Source organism: Dermochelys coriacea, chromosome 5, assembly GCF_009764565.3.
Source record: "Dermochelys coriacea isolate rDerCor1 chromosome 5, rDerCor1.pri.v4, whole genome shotgun sequence".
Classification (NCBI taxonomy): domain Eukaryota; kingdom Metazoa; phylum Chordata; order Testudines; family Dermochelyidae; genus Dermochelys; species Dermochelys coriacea.
Window position 1 is genome coordinate 100985639 of NC_050072.1, and position 23667 is coordinate 101009305.

A 23667-nucleotide genomic window follows, 5' to 3' on the forward strand; every position below is an offset into this window, starting at 1 on the left:
GGAAGTCACAAAAAAGAAGCCATAAACCATGAGAGATTAATTGCCACCACACCTACATTGTATTTTCTTTTGGCTGAATAAAGCAGGCCACACTTCTATCAAACTGCATTTGTGGTGTTACCTCAATTCCTTCCTTGCTACCAGTCCTTGTCACCCCACAGTACTGAACCTAACCTAGCCTATTAAAAAAATACTCCATTCAAAATGGTTCAAAGGTCTTACTCCTGGAAAAAGAAAAGGAGTACTTGTGGCACCTTAGAGACTAACAAATTTATTTGAGCATAAGCTTTCGTGAGCTACAGCTCACTTCATCAGATGCATTAGTCTCTAAGGTGCCACAAGTACTCCTTTTCTTTTTGCAAATACAGACTAACACGACTGCTACTCTTACTCCTGGAAGGCACTCTTATGGTAATCAGAAATTTCCCTTGAAGCCCAGGTGCTCCAGTACATACGCATCTCTATGAAACATGATGAGTGATGCTAATCATTTACAAGTGAACTGCCTGGGGCAAAGTTAAGTGATTAATGACCTAACAATTATGACTTTGACACTAGACAATTGTTTCCAAGGTGCTCATAATTGATTGGTTCTACAGCTGTTGGGGGTGTGGTGGGGATAATTTGTTCCATTGACGACTATATCGTCCCACAGCAAAATCAAGGACACAGTTTTACTGCTTGATAATTATTATTAAAAAGCTAGATGCTGATCCTGTTCTGAGCTTCAGATGGATGCAGGGACCTGCCTGAGTGCATCAGCTGCTTTCCCCAAGCAGAAGGTTCTAGCTAGTGAGCAACATTAGCATGAACAAGCTGTGTAAACAAAACAAAAAACATTGATTCCAGATATACAAATTAAACAGTTTATTTCTCTTCCTTCAAGCAAGAATAAACTGATTCAGCGCTTTCTTCTTCTAATCAAGCTTAATTAGAACTTACAGTGTAAAGCTTTTAGTTTTTCCCAAGGAAAGTGATTTAATAGTTACCCTAAGTAAAGCTTTAACAGCAGGAATATTTCATCTGACTTAAAGGACAACTTGTATCTTGCTGCAATACAGGAAGCTGCTATAAATAGCCTTGATGCTACAAACAATGAGCCTGATCCAAAGCCCATTAAAGCCAATGGAAAGACTCCCAGTGGCTGTAGAGCGCTTTGGATCACGACCTGTATCCTTCCAAAATAGAGAAATGGGGCTAAATTCTGTTCTCAGTTACCAGCATAAATGCAATAGAATTTGCCAAACTATTAGTAGTCAGCAATTTTACAAATTAAGTGCCTTTTTCCACTCATCTGCAAACAACAGACCGACTCATGAATTTGTACATTATTCAGAATGACAAATATTTGATGCCAGTGTATTTCAGCTCATGGATTGCTCATGAACTGTTCACTGTGCTCTGAGTATTTGCTGTTCCTAATTCACTATTTGTGTTGTGTGACTGAGGTCACCAAAAGCCCAGGATCATATTTCAGTTCCCTGACTAAATGACTGACACCAAGCCCACAAAGAGTTTTCAAGGTGGCAGCACAAAACACTTTCACCAAGACTACTTGTGAAAGTATATACTGTTCTGCAGTATTTGCACAGCTGTAGTATGGAGTAAATCCATAGGGCTGCATCACTGCAGGTATACATTGGCATAGCTCAGCTGAACTCAATTGAGGAGCTGTTCCATTGACTTCAATGGTTTTATACAGACATGAGATTAGAATTTGGCCCATATGCCCCAATAAGACAAAAATGAATGAATTTATGCATAACCATGCCTACCTCGAAAGTCAAGGTATAGTCATTCAACTTTATCCACTGTATAACATGTGATTTAGTAACAAGAATGAATCAATTCCAAGAACTGAAAAACTACAACAGTGCACCAAAACAATGATCCGGGAATATACTAATTGCACCTGGATATCCTTGTTTTAAAGCCAGCTGGGAACCAGAACAACAAAGAGAAAAGTTTTATAGAATTAACTTTCTCAAAGAGTCTCCAGTGGGGGAGGGGGGGGTTCCAAAAGCATGAAAAAAATTATTCGTGATAGTCTCATCAACCTGCTTGTCAGAAATGATTTCCAGCCCTATTGGTTTGTCACACCCAGGAACTCAGATAAGCAACAAGACCAAATCAGAGCACAGTTTCCCGTACAACTCCAATGAGACTATGGGGCCGTTCGTGCTCTAGTCTCTGGGTTCTCCTCTCTGCTACCTGGTTTTCTGATGTAGTGAAAGTACTCAGATCTCCACAGCTCTCCAGGTGCAGCAGCCCTGGGTGTCTTCTAAACGGGAGTTTATGTGTCCTTGATGTCGATGGCTGTGTTGGAGTCATAACCTTCAAAGAAATGGAAAAAAGTTAAACTTCATTTCTTTTGGCTTCTCAGTTGTTGCTTTTTAAAATATATTCTACTGAAATCACCCCGGCCCAACTTCCTGGGGGTAGGAAGCTGTAAGCTGTAGCTTTCTCTAATATTTCTCGGATAACCACATGAACTTTTCAAGTACATAAAAGGTTGTTACAAGGAGGATGGAGGAAAATTGTTCTTTTTAACCTCTGCGTATAGGACAAGAAGCAATGGGCTTAAATTGAAGCAAGAACGGTTTAGGTTGGACATTGTGAAAAGCTTCCTAACTGTCAGGGTGGTTAAGCACTGGAATAAATTGCCTCGGGAGGTTGTGGAATCTCCATCTTTGGGGATTTTTAAGACCGGGCTGGACAAACACCTGTCAAGGATAGTCTTTCAGAAGTGGTGAGACGAGTCTTTATTTATTCACTCTAATTTAAGGTTTCACATGCCAGTAATACATTTTAACATTTTTAGAAGGTCTTTCTCTGAGTCTATATTATGTAACTAAACTATTGTTGTATATAAAGTAAACAAGGTTTTTAAAGTGTTTAAGATGCTTCATTTAAAATTAAATTAAAATGCAGATCTTATTAGTTTAGTGTAGTGGTTCTTAACCTGGGGTGCACACACACCCTGTGGGTGCGAGATGCCTTTCTGGGGGTGCGAGACATGAAAGATTTTTTTAGAAGGTAAATCATCGAAAACACAAATTAAGCATAGGCACATAAGTACAACTACTTTGTTTCATCAAACCTATGTATTTATTAACATTATACATTTTTTAACAATTATTGTAATATACAAAGTTTTTAAGTTTTTAAGCTAACAGTAGTGTAATTTTTGATAAGGGGTGAAAGAACATATTTTGAGAACTCCAGACCACCAGTGGGCTGAGTGGGGCCGGGGTGTAGTGTATTAAATTGCTCCCCATAGAAATGTGCTACTTACGGTGTACTACTTATGGCTGCCAGTCCTGATGCTCTGAGTGGCATGGTAAGGAGACGGGGAACAGGGGTGGTTGGATAGGTGTGGGAGTCCCGGGGAGGCCTGTCGGGGGTGTGGATAGGGGTTGGGGAAGTCAGGGGACAGGGAGCAAGGGGGGCTTGGATGGGGGGCTCGGGTCCCAGGAGGGGGCAGTCAGGAGACAAGGAGCGGGGGGGCGGGGTTGGATGGGTGGAGGGTTCTGAGGGGGGCAGGCAGGAGGTCCTGGGAGGGGATGGGCAGGGGACAAGGAGTGGGAGGGGGTTCGATGGGTCAGGGGTTATGAGGGGGGCAGTCAAGGGGTGGGAAGTGGGCCGGCTGTTTGGGGAGGCACAGCCTTCCCTACACCGATGTAGTGTATTAAATTTTTCCCTGTAGGAATGTGCTACTTACGGTGTACTACTTACGACTGCCAGTCCTGGTGCTCCGCAAGTAGCACATTCCTATGGGGAGAAATTTAATACACTACATTGGTGGACAAAACCCCAGACAGGCGGTGGGCTCCGTCCGCCGGCTCCTGCTAGCCGGGGTCTCGGCCACTGGCACTGCTCAGCCCGCTGCTGGTCTGGGATTCCGTTCACCCAGGCTGGTAGCAGGCTGAGCAGGGGCGGCGGCCGGGACCCCAGCTGGCAGCAGCATGCCAGTAAAAATCGGCAAACGTGCCACAGGTTGCCGACCCCTGGTCTAGATAATACTTGTTTCTGCCTGGAGTGCAGGGGACCGGTCTAGATGACCTCTAGAGGTCCATTCCAGTTCTGATTCTATGCCAGACTTGCTGACAGTTCATTAATGTATATCATGATGTGGCAGGTACTACACTGAAAAGCGTACATAGGCCCAATCACTGATAGGCCATGGGCCATCTGGGGTGGGAACATCTTCCTCCCCACTTCCCACAGCATGTGTGCAGGATTAGTGCATTTTCACTCCTGGTCTCCCCCCAAAAATTTTTTCTAATCATAGGTGTCCTTCTGATATTAACTCACCCAAAGTGCAAGATAATGTTCAGTAATGATCCAAGAGTGATTATTTCCCATTTTTCCTTATTTCTAGCCTTCCCTTCTTACAAAAGCTATCACTCTATACCAGCTATCCTTCAGACTAGCTCTGAGAAGGCTGCTCTGGTCTGAAAGACCCATTTTCATGTAAAGACCAAAGCTGCAAGAAACCTTTGTAAAGAAAACTGCCTAGTTTCACAATTTTGGTTACTTCTGCAGAGTTTCTCAAATCTTTCCTTGAACTTGGGCCAGGTTATGGCTCTGGGTGAAACCATCAGCCATGTATCAGCTTCAACATGAAGCTAGGGCAATCTCACACAGTTCCTTTGATCCTAAAACACAAAGTGAAATGCTTGGGGCAAGAATCCAGGCAAACCAAAGAGTTGCATAAACCCTGTGTGAACTATAACCATTGACTTTCCCACCATTTTAATAAAGAATCACTTGTGCTGTAGAGCCACCCACCTGAATGTTCTGTGTCTCCAGGGTACCCAAGACATTGAATGAGAAAGTCTCTGGCCTATATGTGGATTATATTAAATTATAAGAGAAATATCTGGGAGCTCTTTCTGTTACTATAAGGATGTGTTCCGCACTGTCTGCTTTTCCTCTAGGTTACTTTATATTTGGTTCAAGATTCCCTGAATAAATAACAGAGAGAGGTCACTCCTGTTAAGTTTTTTATATCATGTATTTCTTGAGTAATCCTCTACCTGATTGCTAGAAGTTACAACACACAGCTTCTTCCTGATGGAGGAAAAGAAAGATAGTCTTGAGGCAGAAGCCAGGGAGTCAGGAGATTGTTTTATGCCTTTCTTGGCCCTAGACATTTTGTTATGACTCCATGTGCCTTGTCAGCATGTCTTTTCAAACTAAAGTGTGCTGATTGTTGATATTGGACTAGTACAGATTCATGTGCACAATTTCAGGGGGGAGGGGAGGAGGAGGACGATGATTTGATAGCTACCCCATTATGTTTCTCACAGGCTCTGTTTCACAGACCTGCAGCATCCCTCTTCTCTCAGTGACTGGGGTGTGTTAGCCTTCTATGCTGTGGATCAGTGAGGCTGAAATATATGCTCAGCAACAGTCTTTGCTGTTTCCTGACAGCCCTGGAACTCAGAAAGGAGTGCCACATATATCTGCCCTGTAAGGGCTGTAACTGGTAGGGCAGAACCAGGCCAAACCACCTTGGGCTGTTCACCAGAGGGGCAGACTACTATCCTATATTATCTAAAACTGGGACAGCAGGGCAGTGATTGCTTTGGAAAGTAAGGGGGTTTGCTTACAAGTCTCCCTCTCTAGAAGGCTGTTTTGGTCCTGTGATAGAAGCTGAGCAGTAGAGTCGAAACCCTCCTTAAAACTCTCCTTTTCTGTGATGCTTATAAAAAAAAAACTTGACAGTGGTAAAGTTGTTGGTGTGCAGAAAGCACTGCTTACCAAACTGCCCAATATTGGCTCATTGTTTCCTTGTACTCCCCTATCTGTTGGCTCTTGCCTTACACTTAGATTGTAAGATCTTCGGGGCAGGGACTGTCTTTTTGTTCTGTGTTTGTACGGCATCTAGCACAGTGGGGTCCTGGGCCATGACTCAGAGTTCTAGGGGCTATGGTAATACAGATAAATACTAATAATTTTGGAAAGCTGCTGACAGTTCCAGCCCTAGTTGAGGACTTGGGGAAATAAGGATGAGTCTGGGCCTCTTTTTAGAATGCACACTTATTTTTGCATAATGGGATTTGGAGCCGAGTTGTAAAATACAAATAAAGTCAATGTGATCAAGACTGAATTAGCCCATTGGCTTTAAAAATGGCACTGAAATTTTAGGAAGGTGTAGCAGAAAGCTCGCAACAACTGATTATAGAGACTTAGCTATTTTACAGTAACTTGTAAAACGTGAAGGTAACAGATATTTTAGTTCTGTTCTTAGATGGTGGCAGTAATTAACATTTTTATGTCTTCACTAAATTCAATTAGCTCTGGACACATACCACACTGGGTTTTTTGTTTTTTTGTGATGGGGTAATAAATTATAATTTCAATTTACTCTGTTTTATAATCTTCTACAACCTTTCTTCTGTGTGAAGTATAATATTCTCATGTCACTTTGTAGTCCATGTTTCTGCCACAAGGGATTTTGCCCTGTTTTTGTGGGTGGGGAGGAGACTAATATTCATCTGCCTCTTAATTTTATGTATGCATGGTGTTCACACTATTTTGAAAAATGTTTTCTTGTTCCACTTCCCCTTCCCTGAATCTTGGTTAGCTCTGTGTTTTGCAAATGTATTTTAGACACATCACTGTTTGGCTTCTCATTCTTTCCCAGAACCAACCTGACATACCAGCAAACCCTGCTAGAGGCCAAACGCTGACGCTTGCTGCTATCCAGAGAGTGAAGCTGTAAACTGTACCAGTGGTTTGTATGCTAGAGAAGCCAATTAACAAAGTGAGGAAATATTTAGGTCTCCGGTTCATCCCAACTATAATAATAAGCTACCTGCTCCAGGAAGCTGGCGCTGGTGATGGCTTCCTCCATGTGTTCTTCATCCGACTTTAAAACAGATTTGATATTTTCCACCAGTTCGTGTATGTCAGGGGTCATACTGCAGGAGGACTGCTCTAGGAACCTTGCCACAAGCAGCTTAGTGTCTATGTATGACTTGTAGTCTACCAAAGACCGGGGTCTTGCTCTCAAAGCTCTTGCACTCAAACCCTTTCTCAAAATGACAGTGGCCAGTTTTGGTTTTAATTCAGTCTGAGTTGCAGCTTCACAGCTTAGTACTGGACCTGAAGGCAAAAACAAAAACAAAATAATCAAAGCCCATTTACTTTATCTGAGCAGTTGAAAAAACAATGTCAGAATGAGATGTCAGCACTGACAGTAATTCAACACTGATACATTGCACAAATAAATGTGACATCATGGTAACCAGTGAAATGTAATTATTGCCATGCTAGCACCAGTGTTAATAAGCATCAATACCCCCCTCCACCCCAGATAAATATTGGTGCTATGTGTCAAATTTACTCCAGTAGAGAGTGCACATTAGAGAGAGAGAGAAATTATACATGCATAGGGAAGAAAAAGAAACATCTCTGGGCCTGCAACCAGGTGACAGGGATCCGGGCTGCATTGTAGCTGCTCCAAGCCCATACTCCAGCCTGTGGGTCATGTCCTTCTGTCATCTTCTTAGGACTATAGACCCCTTTTTCCTCTCCTATTTATCACTCTTTTGCACATTACTCCTGGGGAAATTCTGCACCACTGCGCAATGCAGAATTTTGCAGAAATTAATGGTGTGTGGGCAGAATTTCCTTTGCCTCACAGAAATGGGCTGCAGTACTGCTGGCCACCACTAGGGGCCACTGAACATGGTAGAGCCCAGCTTGCATATAGAAGACCTGCCAAGGGGAAGCTAGACATTTCCTGGCAGCTACAGTTCCCAGCATGCCCTGAGAGGAGAAAGTGGTACGCAGGAAACTCTATGCAACATGGGACTGATCATCAGGCTGTTTCTCCCTCTGGATACCTGGGCTCTGGAGAGTGGAGGGGGACAGGTGGCTAGGCAAGGGGGGGCTCTGCAGCTGGGTTCTGGTGGGGGAACAGGGTGTGAGTATCTGGGCTGGGGGGCCCCCATGGTTGGGCTCTGGGACGGAGGGGGGTTTGGGTGTATTAGCTGGGGGGGCCCTGCAGGTGGGCTCTGGGGAGGAGGAGTTGCGGTGTCTGGCCCCACTGCGGGTCAGGGGGAAGGGAGCAGAGAAATAGGAACTGGGTTGTCACAGGGGTTTCTTTAACTCTTTACTCCTGGGAGAAACTTTGTGTGCGTCTGTATTGTTACAGACAGGGCTTGTCTGCACAGTGAGTAGATGCATGGCAAGCCAAGGCATGAATCTACAGTGCACCAGTTTGCCACGCAGTAACTCACCAGTGTGGACCCTGCTACAGCGGAGTGAAAGTTGTAGTATACTAAGCGGCAGTCTGGCATTTTCACTGTGCTGTAGCAGGGTCCATATGGTGGGTTATGGCACAGAAAGCCGGGGCATTTGCCACGCAGTAACTTATCAGGTACACAAATCCACAGATTAAACTAAAATGTTGCATCCTCTACACCAGGGGTTCTCAAACTGGGGGTCGGGAACCCTCACCAGGTTCTGAGGTTATTACATGGGGGGTCGCAAGCTGTCAGCCTCCACCCCAAATCCCGCTTTGCCTCCAGCATTTATAATGGTGTTAAGTATATAAAAAAGTGTTTTTAATTTAGAAGGGGGGGGGGGTCGCACTCAGAAGCTTGCTATGTGAAAGGGGTCACCAGTACAAAAGTTTAAGAACCACTACTCTACACCAAAGGTCCTTCCTGGGGTCTAAGTACTGTTCAGGGCCTGTATGATCCCTTCTAAACTACAGTGATTTTCACAATTTGTGAATAGTAGTTCCCCTTTCTAACATAAGTACCACTGATTTTTCCTCCTCTCCCACTGTATTCTGATACTACTAAGACACTGCAGCTGTTAATTTTGACAAATGTATGGAAAAGAAAGCTACCTGAGGCCATGCATAACCCGACACACAACTAATGTCAATATATGCATAACTCCTTTGTTTATTTTGCATACTCCTGCAAGCTATATTGTACCTTTCATGTTCTAATGCATTCTTTGGTTTCTTCTGTGGGTAATAACAATCACTGATCAAGAGGATTGTTTATGAACTATCCAGATTTTTTGTTCAAAAACTAAAAAATAGTAACCATACATCCTGTTGTTATTTTTTTTTAATTGACTGAAGATTCCATTCCCACTGTTAAGAGAACTTAACAGGAAAAAAAAAATCTATTCTGAGGCATGTTGTGTAAATAAAAATTGCTACTACTGTGTTTTGGCTATGAGAAAAGCACCCACAGGTTAATAAGGCAACTCTCTAATGCAAGCATTATGCCAGGGATAACAATAATTCCAGGAGGAATTCTGGTACCTCTCATCAAGGCAGCTCAAAATAAATAGAAGTGACTTCCCTAGTTAGTTTGGCATCTCTGCAGCAGCTGAGTATTTCACTTTCAGGTGGTTCAAGGCCACATTGTATAGAAACAATTACAAACTGGATTCTTGATGGCGTGTTTTTAAGTGCTTAAAAGCTGCTTTTATGTGCAGCACAGAGAGTCTACCATATTTAATTTGCTACTAATAGATGACTGTTTCATGTCATTTAACCATTGCTTCAGGAGCACTGTGAAAGAATGGGAGGAGGAAAAAAGATGGAATGGAAAAAATGCATGCAGGAGAAAACATGAACCTGGGGGGGGAAAGATGATCAGATGAGAATATGCTGAATGCTATATAGATTGGTAATTAGAACACAGTGACAGGTTCCTTAAATGCTAAAGACAGAAATTGCAGTTATTTTATTATCCTAAGCAAGCATCCGTTATTAAAACCCACACAATTTATTTTGTGAGAATTTAATATGCATCAGCAGCTCCTGGTAGAATTCCAGCAACCCGGACTGAAAGTTGGGAGGCTGTAGTTAGTGGGGAATCAGGGCTGGTGTAACAACTAGGCGCCACTGCGAAGGAGACACAAGGGGCCAGGCTCCACTGGGGCCCTGCACCTGCTAGCCGAGAGCAGCAGGAACTGGGCGCACTCAGGGGGAGCCGGGTGGCGGGGAATGTAGCCCACCATGGGGCAGGAGAGGCCGTGCCCGGCCCCTTGTGTCTCCGCCACAGCGGCGCCCCCCGCCCACATCATCCCAGGTGGCCGTGGTGGCAGCGGCTGGGGAGCCTGAGAGGAGGAGTGGCCCCCGAGCAAGTGGGGGAGACTCCGAGGTGAAGAGGCTGCTGGCACTGGCGTGGCCCGAGTGCTGGAGACTGACAGGTACCTGCCTCTGCCCCGGTCCCATCCTGGCACCGCCTGCCCCCCAGCCCAGTGAGTGTTACCAGCCCCAGTGCCCTGACCCATACTGTCCGCCACCCCAAGCTCACTGTGACCAGCACCTCTTGGCAAAGGGCCCCCTGATCTTCACAAACAGCTGTCACCGCAGGCCTGACAAACTCACTGCACCCCACACGTGTCTTACAGGACACTTACCCACAAAGAGGAACATGGAAGGGATCTACACAAGGCTGGTAACTTGTCAACAGTGAGAATCTTTGTGAACTGTGTGCATGGATAATATTGAAGGAATAATGTATTTACCTTAAAAGTCTGCTTTATAGACTTGGAGTAGAAATTAGTGTCAGGGGATAATGGCCATTTGGGGCAAGGGGGATTTGTCACCCTGCCTAACCTGGCAGGTGATGCAATGGAAGGCTCAATTGTTTAGCTTCACACAACAGTAAGACTTTGAAAGGGACACCATCAGAGGCAATTTAAAAGGTAAAAAAAGGAACATTACAACAGCTGTTACCCATGCTGACAGGCTGTTTAAGTTTACTAGTTTTCAGAGGTTGTGGGGGGGGGGGGCAAAATATCCTTGCACCGGCCCTGGTGGGGTTTTTTAGAACTGCAGAGGGGAATGAGCTGTAGCCAGCATATCCCAGAGCACCCAATCCTGTAGCAGATGGCCATGGAAACATGTCTCCTTAGGTAGTGTCTCCTTAGGTATGGGCAGGGCTGGATTTACACCTTACACACCCCTAGGCACAGCATCTTCAGCACCCCCTCCCCGCCTACAGCTGACCTTCATATTTTCCGTAAAAAATGAAACTTTTAACCCACTTGTAACATTTAGGCACCCCGAGAGCGCCAGCGCCCCTAGGCACGTGCCTACTGCACCTAAGTGGAAAAATCCAGACGTGGGTCTGGGACCAGTGAGAATGTAGATGCTGTTAATGAAAGGGCTCTGAGATTACAAAGTGGGGAAGAGAAAGAGGGCAGGAGATGGTGGCTCAGAAATTGCTGACGTCCCTGTGAAACAAAGTGCGCAAGACAGAACATGCTCATTAGATGCAAATATCACTTAAGTGAAAAATAAATACATTGAAAGGGGAAAAACCACCCAGTATTTTTCCTCCTTTTTTTTACTAGTAGCTACAAATACCCCCCCCCAAAAAAACAAAAAAAACCCCAACCAGATGTAGAAACTAAAAGTGCTAATACATGTCTTTGGAAGGGTGTGTACATGTTTGCTCTTAACTCATTCACTTGTTTTCCTGGGATCTCCCTAAAGCCTCTATATGATACATTCAACACCTGCCAGATTGCTATATCAAATTCAAGGCACTGGCATAATCTGACAAACTCAGACTTAAGAAATTGAATGCAACGCATGATAGTGTTGATACAGAAAACTGATCACCTCTAGGTGGCAAGCTGTGTAGCACAGGATCACTTTTTGCTCTCTTCCTCAGAGGGTCGAAGGCTCTCTTGCATGCAGGCTTTTGTTCTGCAGGCACTGAGCTCAGATTTGAAGTTGACAGGCTCTCTCTACTGGAAGAGTCAGGAATATCCCCATCGACTGCAGGTAAAGATGAAGGAAAACAACGCAGAATAAACCAGTTATGCAATATCCTCCACCCAATAACAGATTAAACTTGCACTTAAGGGACACATTCATGATTGCCATTGATCTCAATGGAAGTTGCAAGGTTTGACAAAAAAAAAATTCCGAAGCCTGTACATCTCTAAAAATCTTCCTCACGGGCCTTGTCAAAAAATGACCCACTTCTTATAACCAGTCAAACTCACCAATGGGCACAGCTGAACTGCTACCAAATTGTTTAACTGAAAGTTTAGACCAGAACAAACTGTTCAGCATCCTGGGAACATACCAAGATTCAAACCTTCTTAGAGAAAGAAATAAAATACTTAGCTGAAGTCCTGTATTTTGGTGGCTATACCTGAGTATGATGGCACTTGATGTGGTATTGTGGGAAACCAAAGAATCTAATACTTGTGTTTACAAATTTGTATTTATAAGACAGCCATTTGCACATCAGTTCGCTATGTTTTAAAATCCAGTTTCATGGTCTCCTTAGTTAAGATACAGAGAGCACAAGAAAATATTTCTGTTCATTTATTTTCTTTCCTTCTAATCAAACATCAGGCCCCCTGCTCCATGGAATCATATGCCACTATAATACAGACCATATGATGGTGACAGCAAGAGGTGCAATATATTATGTTGCAGAAAATTTGAAAGAGGATGCAGCTGTATATTTTTCCTGGATGCTAATTTGGTAACCATCTCTGTCAGCAAGTGGTACCTTGCAAGGAAACAAAATATTCTTGTCTGTGTGGGGGAAGAGAGTAAATCTCTTTTTTAAAACCTGAAAAATGGTGGTTCATCACTTTGTCTTGCTAATAGAAAAGCCACAAAGATTGAAATCACTGAAAAAGCATATCCCAGGGGTTTGTTTTTATTTGTTGACTGGAGCATCTGGTCTGGTACTTGATCGCAGCCTAGGAAATCCAGATAACAAGAGGAAGCGATGAGGTGATGCATGTAAAAGCAGTTATCAACCTGGAAAGTTGGAGTGGGGGACAGCTCAAAAGCAAGAGCCAACACAATAACAAACTATAACAGAATCAGGAAATGGTGTAGGATCAAAGAGCCAAGGCCTTTCCTGGTGTAACTGAACTGAAGCCAGTGGAGTTACAATAACCTTTGAGTAATACAGTACAATAATGATCCTACAATTTACAAGAGTGTTACTGCAGTGAAATGTGTTTTAAATAAAGGCAGAGATTAATTTGGTCTAGTGACTCTCTGATGTCTAGTTATCTGTAATCTTAGTTTCAACCTTTTAAATTCCCAAGGTAAAAAGATTACAGGAGCTAGAAGTGGGGAATGACAACAGAAGTATACTTGCTTCTAGGATTATATGGTGATGAAGGGTAACTGCCACATGTCATCAGCTGTCAGTAAAGGGCTTGTGCCTGCTCTCGCTACTATCAGTTGGAAAACTCCCATTTATTTCAGGAGTCGTCGTCTTAGGCCCTATGGGCCAAAATACTCACTAGCTGGCCTATGATCTCTGCTACACTATCTGGTGATGCTTTACTGCTGCCCCCCTCAGAGGCTCTGCTGGGGGTGGGTAACTATTTCCACCAGGGACTCCACAGCTGAAAGGGGAAGGGAGAAATCAATCTTGCTTGTGACTGCCGCCAAAGGAATGCATTGAATTAGCACATGCCCCAGCTGCCTTAACCAGGCCCTCTTCCCTGCAAGTACCACCCACTTTTCTGACTGCTGGGTTTATTCTGGAAGCTGCTACTGTAAGCCAGGCATAAATGCAGCATTATGCCTATTTGGTCTCCTCCGACAACTGAGAGATCACACAAAATCATTCCACTCAGATTCTTTCGTGAAACTAGCAAATCTCCTCATTATATTACATCTTCCTCCGTCTGCACAACAATAAAGAGAATAAACCTTACCCTAAAAGCACAGGCTCCCGCCAGTGGAATTGACACCTTTCTTTACCAAGACAGGCAGGCACAGATCCTGGTATTTATGCAGAGTTATGGGAGTTATGTGCCTAAATACCTTTTATCTGGGGCTCAGTTTCCTGTAGTGTCAGAACTTAAAGACATGCTGAGGTTTAAATGGCTGAGACGCTTTACTAATCACAGAGTCGTGCATATTAGAACATGTCCATGTATCTACAGATGTAGTGGGTCTTACAAAGTGGATTTGAAATATTATCAAGAAGTTGATAACAGCTTCTTTTCTGGAGACATTGAAGGCAACACACAGAATGATCTTTCATGTTATGTATACCAATTGCCTATACTTAAGGCTATGGTTTAGTCACGAGTATTTTTAGTAAAAGTCATGGCTGGGTCATGGGCAATAAACAAAAAACAAACCAAAAAAAAAAATCACGGAAGCCGTGACCTGTTCCTGACTTTTACTAAAAATATCCTTGACAAAATGGGGAGGGAGGAGGGTCCAGCATCCTGTCCCCCCCAGCAGCAGCTGGGAGTGGCAGGGACCCCATTGCCCAGTGGCCGGGAGGGGTCCTCTGCCACCCTGCAGGGCTGGGATCTGTCAGCGGGAGGGGAGTCCCCCACCGCCTGCAGTGGCAGGGGAGTTGCAGGGGCCCCCCCCAGCTCTGGCCACTTAGCAGCTCCAGGGTCCCTCTGCTGCAGCTGCTGGCAGCTGCATGGGGGGAAGAGCTGCTTGCCGCTGCAGGGTGGGGGAGTCCTGCCAGCTGCTGTGGCTGGGGAGATGCGAGGTTGGGGGAGGCCACGGCCACTGAGAAGCTCTGGGATCCCCTCTGTTGCCGCCGTCGGCTGCTCATGGCTGCTGAGCAGCTGCAGAGGGACCCCCTGCCAGTGGCAGCGGCAGCTGGGGAGCTGCAAAGATGGGGGGCACCGCGGCTACTAAGCAGTTCTGGGGTCCCTCTGCTGCTGCTGGCTGGGAGTTTCAGGGGGCGGGATGGAGGCTGGCTGGCTACTGCGACAGCTGAGCCACTGCAGGGGGGACCCTGGCCAGCAGTGGCAGCTGGGCAGCTCAGGGGTCGACAGCGGCTGGTCAGTTGTGAAGGGTCCTGCCACTCGCAGATGTTGGGCTGCTGCAGGGTCCCCCGCTGCCGGCAGAGGCTGGTCAGCTATGGGGCCCCCCAGAGTCACAAAGTCGCTGGAAGTCATGGATTCCACAATGTCTGTGACATAATCTTGGCCTTACCTATACTATAGCTTTCTTGTGCTCTGTTCTCAGAGCTTGGTTGCTCATAATGCAATGAAGTACCAAGATCCTCACTCAGTTTGTATTCAGGCAACATGCCATTGGGAAGCAACAGGAGTTTGCCTATGTAAGTACCTCAGGATCTAGCCTCATGCATTCACTACCAATCTTTTGTATTTCTCTCTGTTCATCTCACTGCTACACAGCATGTCTTAGAAGAGCTGAAGTGCTTGTTTTCAGAGGTTCAGACCGACTGGTACATTTATGTCTAGATAATACTTCGTCCTGCCTTGAGTGCAGGGGACTGGACTAGAAGACCTCTTGAGGTCCTTTCCAGTCCTCTGATTCTAGGATGATGAGGAAATGTGAGAAAAATAATCACACAGAAGTACAGATTTAAGGGAATCAACCTGTTTTTTTTTTGTCACCACTTGCTCACAATGAACTTTTATTACAGTATTCATCATTCCAACTAAGGAGTTATTAATGCTTGGTTTATTTCCTCGCGCCCCGCCCCACACATAAACAGTTAACTTTCATATTTGCAATGTGGGTGGGGCTTCAACTTTGACCTAAATTTCACCCCCTCCAGAAAAAATCCTACTTTTTCCTCAGTCCCACTTCTTAAAAACAATAAAATAAAGATTCCTTTTGCTTTGCTTCCCATTCATCCTGCCAGTGACTTTTAAGACCACTATGGTGTGAATATTTAAACAAGGAGACAAAACTACAGTTTAGACTGATCTTATAGTCAATTATGGTCTTATTATTCCCTTCAGTACCTGTTTATGACAGGAGGAACACTAAAAATATAAATCTCCGAATGAAACAAAAAGCAGCTAGTTGGCTGTACTTTTTCATCTGATTTAACCTCTTAATGAAAGATGGGTGGGTAGCACCTATTGGTCTAAGTTTTATACTGCTTCAGCACCATGCTATCTCAGCAACTCTTGTTGGGATGTTATGTGTCTGCTCCCCATAATACGTGGTAGATGTTTTGGAGTTTTTTTTTTTAAATGAAATATTTTTTAAACTTGCCATCAGTCATTCTCACATCCAATGCTTTAACACAGGTCTCGTCTATGCAACACAATGGATCTGTGTTTCAAATGGGTTCCTTAGTATTATTGTGACCAATGTAGATGGGCCCACAGACTGCTTGAATGTGCAACCATCTTCTGCATAAAATATAATCTGCATTATAATGGTGGGTTAAAGAGACAAAGCAACGTAGAGGTTGACACCATAAAGCTGAGCTGCATTGGAAAAATTTCCCACTGCTGAATGAATGTCAGCAAGGGGTGTAGATGAACTGGTACTGAATGTGGTTTAACTGAAAGTTAGACCAAGACAAACCACATCCAGAGTTGGTTTAGTAAAACGAGGTTAAAACCTACTTAGAACAACTCTCAACCATGGTTTTCTAAAACAATGTTGAATAGAGCTTGTCCTGGCCTACACTGATGGTCCAGCCATGTTCAACTCCAGTGCAGCTGCACCCCTTGCTAATGCTCATTGTCAGCAATGGGTCATTTTTCCAGTGCAGACCAAGTCAGAGAGGAAGTCCCAGTTTAGAGACACTGCACTGTAATGAGCCACAATGGGCTATACATACCACAGCAGTATCCGGACACCACCCAAGACATGGCACAGACAGGGGAACACCGAAGCTAGATATTTATAAAAAAGGAAAAAGCTTTTCCACCACATTGTTCTCCAATTCAATTGCTAATTCTGGTTCACCCTCTAGTGTGTGGATAACAGCTAACTTGCCTGCATTTTAAAGAATATTAATTTTTATGTGCCATTCTATATCTGTAGGCTTGTAAATCTGTGCCCTCCTCAAAGCAATAAGCACATAGCAAGATATTGCTGTGGCTGTGTTCAATTAGTTTTGGTGTGAAACTCTGGGCTAGATAGTTTAGATTACTTAAAACAGTTCTACCAGTCTAAGGTCGTCCTCAGTTACCTTGAGAGATTTGTGTATCGTTTGGTTCTGGTGGGCCAACGACAGCTTCTGCCATATCTGGAATTTGGAATGCACCTCCCTGGCATACAAAATTAGCAATGATAAAAAATTTTAATCTCTTTCCTTTGAAAAGTTCCCTTTGCACTTTACAAACATTTACCACGTAGAGACAGCAGCATCTACCACAGTAAAATCACCATAGCTTAACAGTGCACAGCAATGCTTTATAAAAATAACCACATCCTGTATGTACGTATTCCTCTGCAACAACCAGACTGATACATTTTTACAAATGACATCCATTGTCCAGTTCAGACAATATTATTATACAGCTGTTTTAGGACCAGATTATAGCTTGCAGAGCTTCCTTGAAACATTTTCATGTGGGAAGAATTTAGGCCAGCAGTGAGGCTGTGGGGTGAGGACTCCCAGTCCCACGGATCTCCGGGAAAAAACTACCTATTCCCACTGAGGAGCTTTCCCACCATGCTGCCCTTTAGGCCCCTTCCCTCTTGGTATACTGCCATGCTTGTGCATACAATTCCTTAGTGGGAAAGTTGCTGGCGTGGAACCTGAGTTACTACTGTTTCAAGCAGTGGCAACCATTGGTATCCCCTAATTAGTGAGAGAGAATGTTGTGGAGAGCAGCTCCTCCCCACTCCACCCCCCCAGAAGCCTCCTGGTTTTCCAACACTGTGGTAGGGCTTCCAAAGGCTCTGGGGGAAGTGGGATCACGCAGCAGAGCTCAAACTCCCATCTCCACTTCTGCCCCTCTCCAGCCACGACTTCACTGTTTCTGCGGTACTCTGCATGTACAAGCAGAGGAACAGTAGTTCTGTTTGCTGATCACTATTTGCACAAGTAGTGGTACAAGTGTCAGGAACAATTACTAGTGCTCAATACTCCAAGATCAATTTAATTCACTCCTCCACAAGGCAAATCCTTTCCTTAGCCTTGTGCTCGCATTACAGAAGACTGCCCTGAATGGCTGCAGAGTTATATTTACCTAAAAAGGAGCTACAAGAAGATGTGGACTTTGTTTCATTATAAAATGAGGAGGAGGGCTGTGAGCAGTATATCCTCCTTTACATGAAAACAGCTACTGTCACTATCAAATATGCTAACAGCAATGAGAAGAAATATGTGAAAGGCTAATGGATTTATGTTTAGGAATGATCCATTTCAAAGTTGTATCCAGTTTTACTTGCTCTTAAAAAATGCCCCCCACAAATGCTTAAGAATTCAAATGAGGAAAATGCCTCTGCTGGATTTCCCACTATCTGCAAAAGTGAGTCCGGTAGACTTTACCTACTGATGTTTGCAGTGATACAAGATTGTGTAACCTGAAAGTACTATCCTGCTGTTCTCAAATAGAGAACTACTAGATGTACAGATTCAATTCTTCTAGCTCTCAGTTCAATCGTACCTCTGTAGTAAAGAAAGATTGCTAGAATCCCATGGACTGTACCTGCTCACGACTGATCTGGCTCACCACAGCTTCATATGGAGGAGGGGGATCCAAAGGACAGAACACTTCAACTCCTTTAATTCTAGCTCCATAAATATGTGGTAATGGAATAACATCCGATCCAAGCATCCTAGGAAAAATAATTTTGTATTATTCTCCTCCTCCATGAAGCTTTCTACCCATAAAAAGATATAATTAGCTAGAGAATTTCATTGGTTCTGCTGTGCAGGCTCATAGTAAAAGTTAATGAACTCAGAGACCAGCAAGAGCTTTTTCCAGAATGCCATGGGAAATGAATGTTTTGGATTCATCTCTCCAGAATCTTCACAAAGACTTTGAAACAGCCAAAGAATAGACTGCCCTAAGAAAATCCCTCTCAGTTTAATACTGAATCCAGTTCATGCAGATATGAGAGTTTTGTATCCAAACATTCAAAAATAATCCTCTCAGGTTGGGCATCCAAAAATGGGGGCAGCCAAAATTAGATATCTGTGATCTGAATTTAATTCTAACTGAAGTCAATGGGAGTTCACCAACTCTTAAAAGTGCTCATGACCACATGCCTTAGATTATCTAAATACAGGCACACAAAAACTGGCACCAAGCTTAGGGTCTACTTTTGAAAAGTTAGTCCCTGACGCTTCAGTCAGTGAATAGACACAGATATGATTGATGAATCCTGTTAGCTCACTGTTGAGTCTTTGATGCAAGGAGATCCCAGTAACCCAACAGTACAACAGAAATCTCTATCAGCCCTTCCCTCCTACCTTTCCCTTAGAGATATCTAATCCAGGATAAGGGAGTGAAGCTCTGTTTTCCATGTCTGCTGAGTTTGTTGTTGTAAATGTTACTTTTGATTGCATGCTATTATCCTGCCATATTTAACATCTGAATAAACAAACATTAGTGACTGACATCTCAAGGGCTGTTTCCTCACAAAGCACTAAGGACTGACTTTGAGAGTCACTGGGTTTTGAAATCTCCACTAAAACCCTCATTTTCACTGACCTCCAACTGCTATTCATATTTTCTATTTCCAGATTGTGGGAACATAATTTTATATCACATGCAATAGCTCACCAAAAAAAAAAAAAAAAGTAATTCAACAAGCATCCACTATACGGTGTGTGGACAATAGACTTTGTGCCTAAAACAAAACTGGAGCCCTTCAGATCCAGTCCAAACTTTGTGGCTTGAGCTGCTCTAGCTGACTATGGCAGAGAAATATCTGGTTTCAGAGTAGCAGCCGTGTTAGTCTGTATTTGCAAAAAGAAAAGGAGTACTTGTGGCACCCTAGAGACTAACAAATTTATTTGAGCATAAGCTTTCATGAGCTACAGCTCATGAGCTACAGCTCAAGTCTCTAAGGTGCCACAAGTACTCCTTTTCTTTTAGAGAAATATCTGTATGTTTGACACATTTCACCCTGAATTTTGGGAGCCTGTTGCGGGGGGAGGGAGGGCAGCAGTGGGTTGTGGGACAGGTGGGGGATGAGAAATGCCTGTGAAAGTGTTATTGAGGAAATTCAGATGAATTGGAGCAGGAATGGAAATGCCTAAAAAGAGTTGCAGAGGAAAAAAGAGGAACATAGTCAGCTGCTTGCAACATGGGAGGAGAAAGAAACTTAGGAATCAGTTGGTGAAGTTTCGTGGTCAAGGAGATAGAGTGGGAAACAGGGAAAGAAAAGCAAGGTGGCCCCTTCGCCAAACCTTTATAAAACTAAAAAAGTTTGGGATCAGTTCACTTTGGGGAAAAGCATGAAGTTCAAGCTGGTTCTCATTTTAACCAAACTACTATAGCCATCCCTAAAAATAATGAGTTGTCATTATGTTAAACAATGGAAGGGAACATTAAGAGGCTAATTTTACATGATCTCTGTGCAATTCTCAGGTATTCCATATGTACACTGAATCTGGTGTTTTAATATCACCCATGATAATGGAACATGTGTCCCCTGTATATTTACTTCATTTAAGGAAAGGCCTTACTGAACCTTTCAGTTTTCTTCTGAAACTAATCTAATCTTATCTAGAGAAAGTGTTCCTATAGTGTTTGTCAATATAGAGTCTTGGATTCAACATTATGTTACATTTTCCTTGGGGGGGGCAGGTTCTCCGTGTTTGTTCATGATTTTTTATTTCCATGCTCTATTTTTATGGTGGTGAGAGGAATTCGTGTAGTAGTGACTCATGGAATTTGTATCAGTTTAAGTGAGGAACTAGGATCACTATTCATCCAACCTTCTATTCTAGGCAATATTTCCCTGTCCATCAAGAGAGATTCCTTCTATTCTCCTTTACCAGCATCTGCAGCACAGTACAAATGCCTGTTGTCACAGGGCTTGCCCCCAAGTTTTTACTGAGTTGGAGAAGCCATCAGACTATCTCAGCGAGAGAATCATGGGTGGAAGACATTTACAGATTAAGATGTTCATTTGCAGTAAAATCTTACGCTAAAAATCACAAGGCAGCGGTTTCTGAGTACGGACTACATGAGGGTAGAAAAATAATAGTGTACTGGCCCCAGGACTTTTTTCTGTATGGTCATTAGGGCTGGTACACTGCTCCCAGACTGTGACATAGTTCTGTATTGGTTGTGGCTTTAGAGCAAAAAGGTTTGCAATCTTTGTCATCTCCTTCCTTGAAAACAGGGGTTCTCAGCCAGGGGTACGTACCTTGAGGGTACTCAAAGGTCTCCCAGAGGGTACTCAACTCATCTAAATCAGGTTTCAGAGTAGCAGCCGTGTTAGTCTGTATTCGCAAAAAGAAAAGGAGTACTTGTGGCACCTTAGAGACTAACAAATTTATTAGAGCATAAGCTTTCGTGAGCTACAGCTCACTTCATCGGATGCAGTGTTTCTCAACCTAGAGGTTGCAACCCCCAGTGGGGAATCATGGGCTAGGTTTGGGGGGGTTGCAAGTGCAGTGCTGGCAGTAGGGGGTAACAAGTAGAGCAACTGCTCAGGGCCCCATGCTACAGGCGGCCATGCAAAACTAAATTACATGCAGGCAAAGGCATTTCATTTGAACAGAATGTGTCCTCAGTCTTTCCTGTTGGAGCTGTTCCACTTTATTTAACTATGAATTGGGGCAGCACAAATGTCAGGATCACACCTAAGTCCCTTAGTGCTGAGACAGAAGAGTTGAGAACGGGTCCATATCACAGGCAAACAGCACTGTGACTGTAAGGGGGATGAGAACGAGCATGACTCAGGCAAACAAGCCTAAGACCAAAGAGGGGCTGTTTGGTTCAGATACCACAGACACATTGGTAAGTCTCCGAGAACAGGCATGCTTTGTGAATGCCACAAGCACTGAGATCAGGGTGGGGAATGCAGAATAGACACCATCAGCGCATGCCAGAGCCTAACATCCCAAACCAGAGTGGGGAATTGAAAACAAGCAGTCTCAATTCATGCCCTAGATACAGAGACCTGAGACGGAGGGTTGGGGTGTCCAAATAGGTGTGTGAGGCATTCTGGAGCTCCCCTTTCCCCTGTGCTCCTGGGGGGAGAGGGGCAGAGTGAGAAGAGCTCTAAACGAGCTCTAGCAAATAATGATGGCGTGATTGGGTGCTGCCAGACCATTCTGTGCTTCCATTCTCTTTTCTGTGTGCCTTCTCCACATCTTCAAATGCTTCACTGAATGTTTGAGCTTTCTCTAAGATTAGTCTCATCTCATCTTCTGGGAGAACATCATTGTTCATGCAGTGGCCAAGTGCCATCCATTTCAAGCAATTCTTTGCCTCATTTATAAGTTTCTGGATTCTACTGCCATGTTTATATGCTTTCCTCTTAGAGCATGGCTGATGACTAAAGCACCATAGGTCAGTGGTTCTCAACCAAGGTAAATCAGAGGTTTTCCAGGGGGTAGTCAATTTATCTAGATCACTGTTGCTCAACCTGAGGATTGCAGCTCTCAGAAGGGGTCATGGGACAGGTTTAGAGGAGGTCACAATAGCAGGGCCATCATAAGGGAGTGGCAAGCAGGGCAACTGCCCGGGGCCCCATGCCACGGGGGACCACACAAAGCTAAGTGACATGCTTTAGCCCTAGGTGGCAAGGCTTGGACTTCAGACAAGGCTCACAAGTGAAAAACAGGCTCAAGTATCACACTGAAATGTAAGTACAATATTTATATTCCAATCAATGTATTTTATAATTATATGGTAAAAATGAGAAAGTCAGCAATTTTTCAGTAATAACGTGCTGTGACTTTTGTATTTTTATATCTGATTTTGTAAGCAAGTAATTTTTAAGTGACGTAAAACTTGGGGTATGCAAGACAAATCAGACTCCTGAAAGGGATATAGTAGTCTGGAAAGGTTGAGAACCACTGCTCTAAAAAGCTAGGTACTGTCATCTCTCTATTGACCTTTAACTCACGCTGGCTGTATGTTCAAGATCTGCAAAACCAAACCTGAGGGTGGCGTTGACATACTCTCAGTTGAACCATGTCACTGGGACATTGACTTCCCAGAATCTCTTTAGGTTTGATGATGGTAGCAAGTCCAGTGACCATAAAAACAACATCAGTCACCAGGATGTGGACTGAGGTTTAAAAATGCATGATGGGTTTTTAATATCAGAAGGTTTTTTTTTAAATAACTAGATCTTCATTATGGGGAATCCCTCCAACCCCCAAATAAAATTTAAAGCCAAATATCAATGGAGTTAATGGCCCCCTGAGCAAGAACTCCCTCCAGCCCCTAAGTGTGCACCCAGAAAAATATCATCTGGGTGTTTACTTTCTACCATATTCTTCCTGTGGAAGGTCCCATCTAATCTAGAACAGTTACTGCTATTATGCTAATCTTGAAAAATTACTTAATTACTATGTCTGCTTCCTTGTAAAACAACAAGATTACAGGTAGGAGTAAAACATACCGCATCTCTAATGCTAGTTTGTTGTCTGTGTCTGGCATTAAATAAGAAATTAAAAAGGTTTCAGGGAGAGCACATTGCATGGATGTACAAACAAACAAAAATCCACTGGCTTCAACAATTGGCACTGCAATTTGAAGGGTGGAGGAGGATGTGTGCTCATTCCAAATGTGTCCTTGGCATGCATTTTGGTCTCTGCAATATTTCCTTTATACTAGAATATCTCTGTTTTGGAAAAAAGAAAAGGAGTACTTGTGGCACCTTAGAGACTAACAAATTTATTTGAACATAAGCTTTCGTGAGCTACAGCTCGCTTCACCAGATGCATTCAGTGGAAAATACAGTGGGGAGATTTATATACACAGAGAACATGAAACAATGGGTGTTACCATACACAC

The 23667-nt window shown here is 43.7% G+C and overlaps 1 protein-coding gene across 2 annotated transcripts in view; it reads right to left on the minus strand.

The window, feature by feature from the left end:
- Positions 1-852: 852 nt before the first annotated feature.
- The window catches only part of FAM189A2 (family with sequence similarity 189 member A2), a 46328-nt gene continuing 23513 nt past the window's right edge, over positions 853-23667 (minus strand). For both annotated transcript variants that reach the window (XM_038402469.2, XM_043515434.1), the window contains 5 exons: positions 18388-18517; positions 16920-16998; positions 11618-11776; positions 6824-7113; positions 853-2334 (listed from right to left, as the gene is read on the minus strand). In XM_038402469.2, the coding sequence (XP_038258397.1) occupies positions 2131-2334; positions 6824-7113; positions 11618-11776; positions 16920-16998; positions 18388-18517 (862 nt within the window). In that variant the 3' untranslated portion in view covers positions 853-2130. The remainder of the gene's footprint in view (positions 2335-6823; positions 7114-11617; positions 11777-16919; positions 16999-18387; positions 18518-23667) is intronic.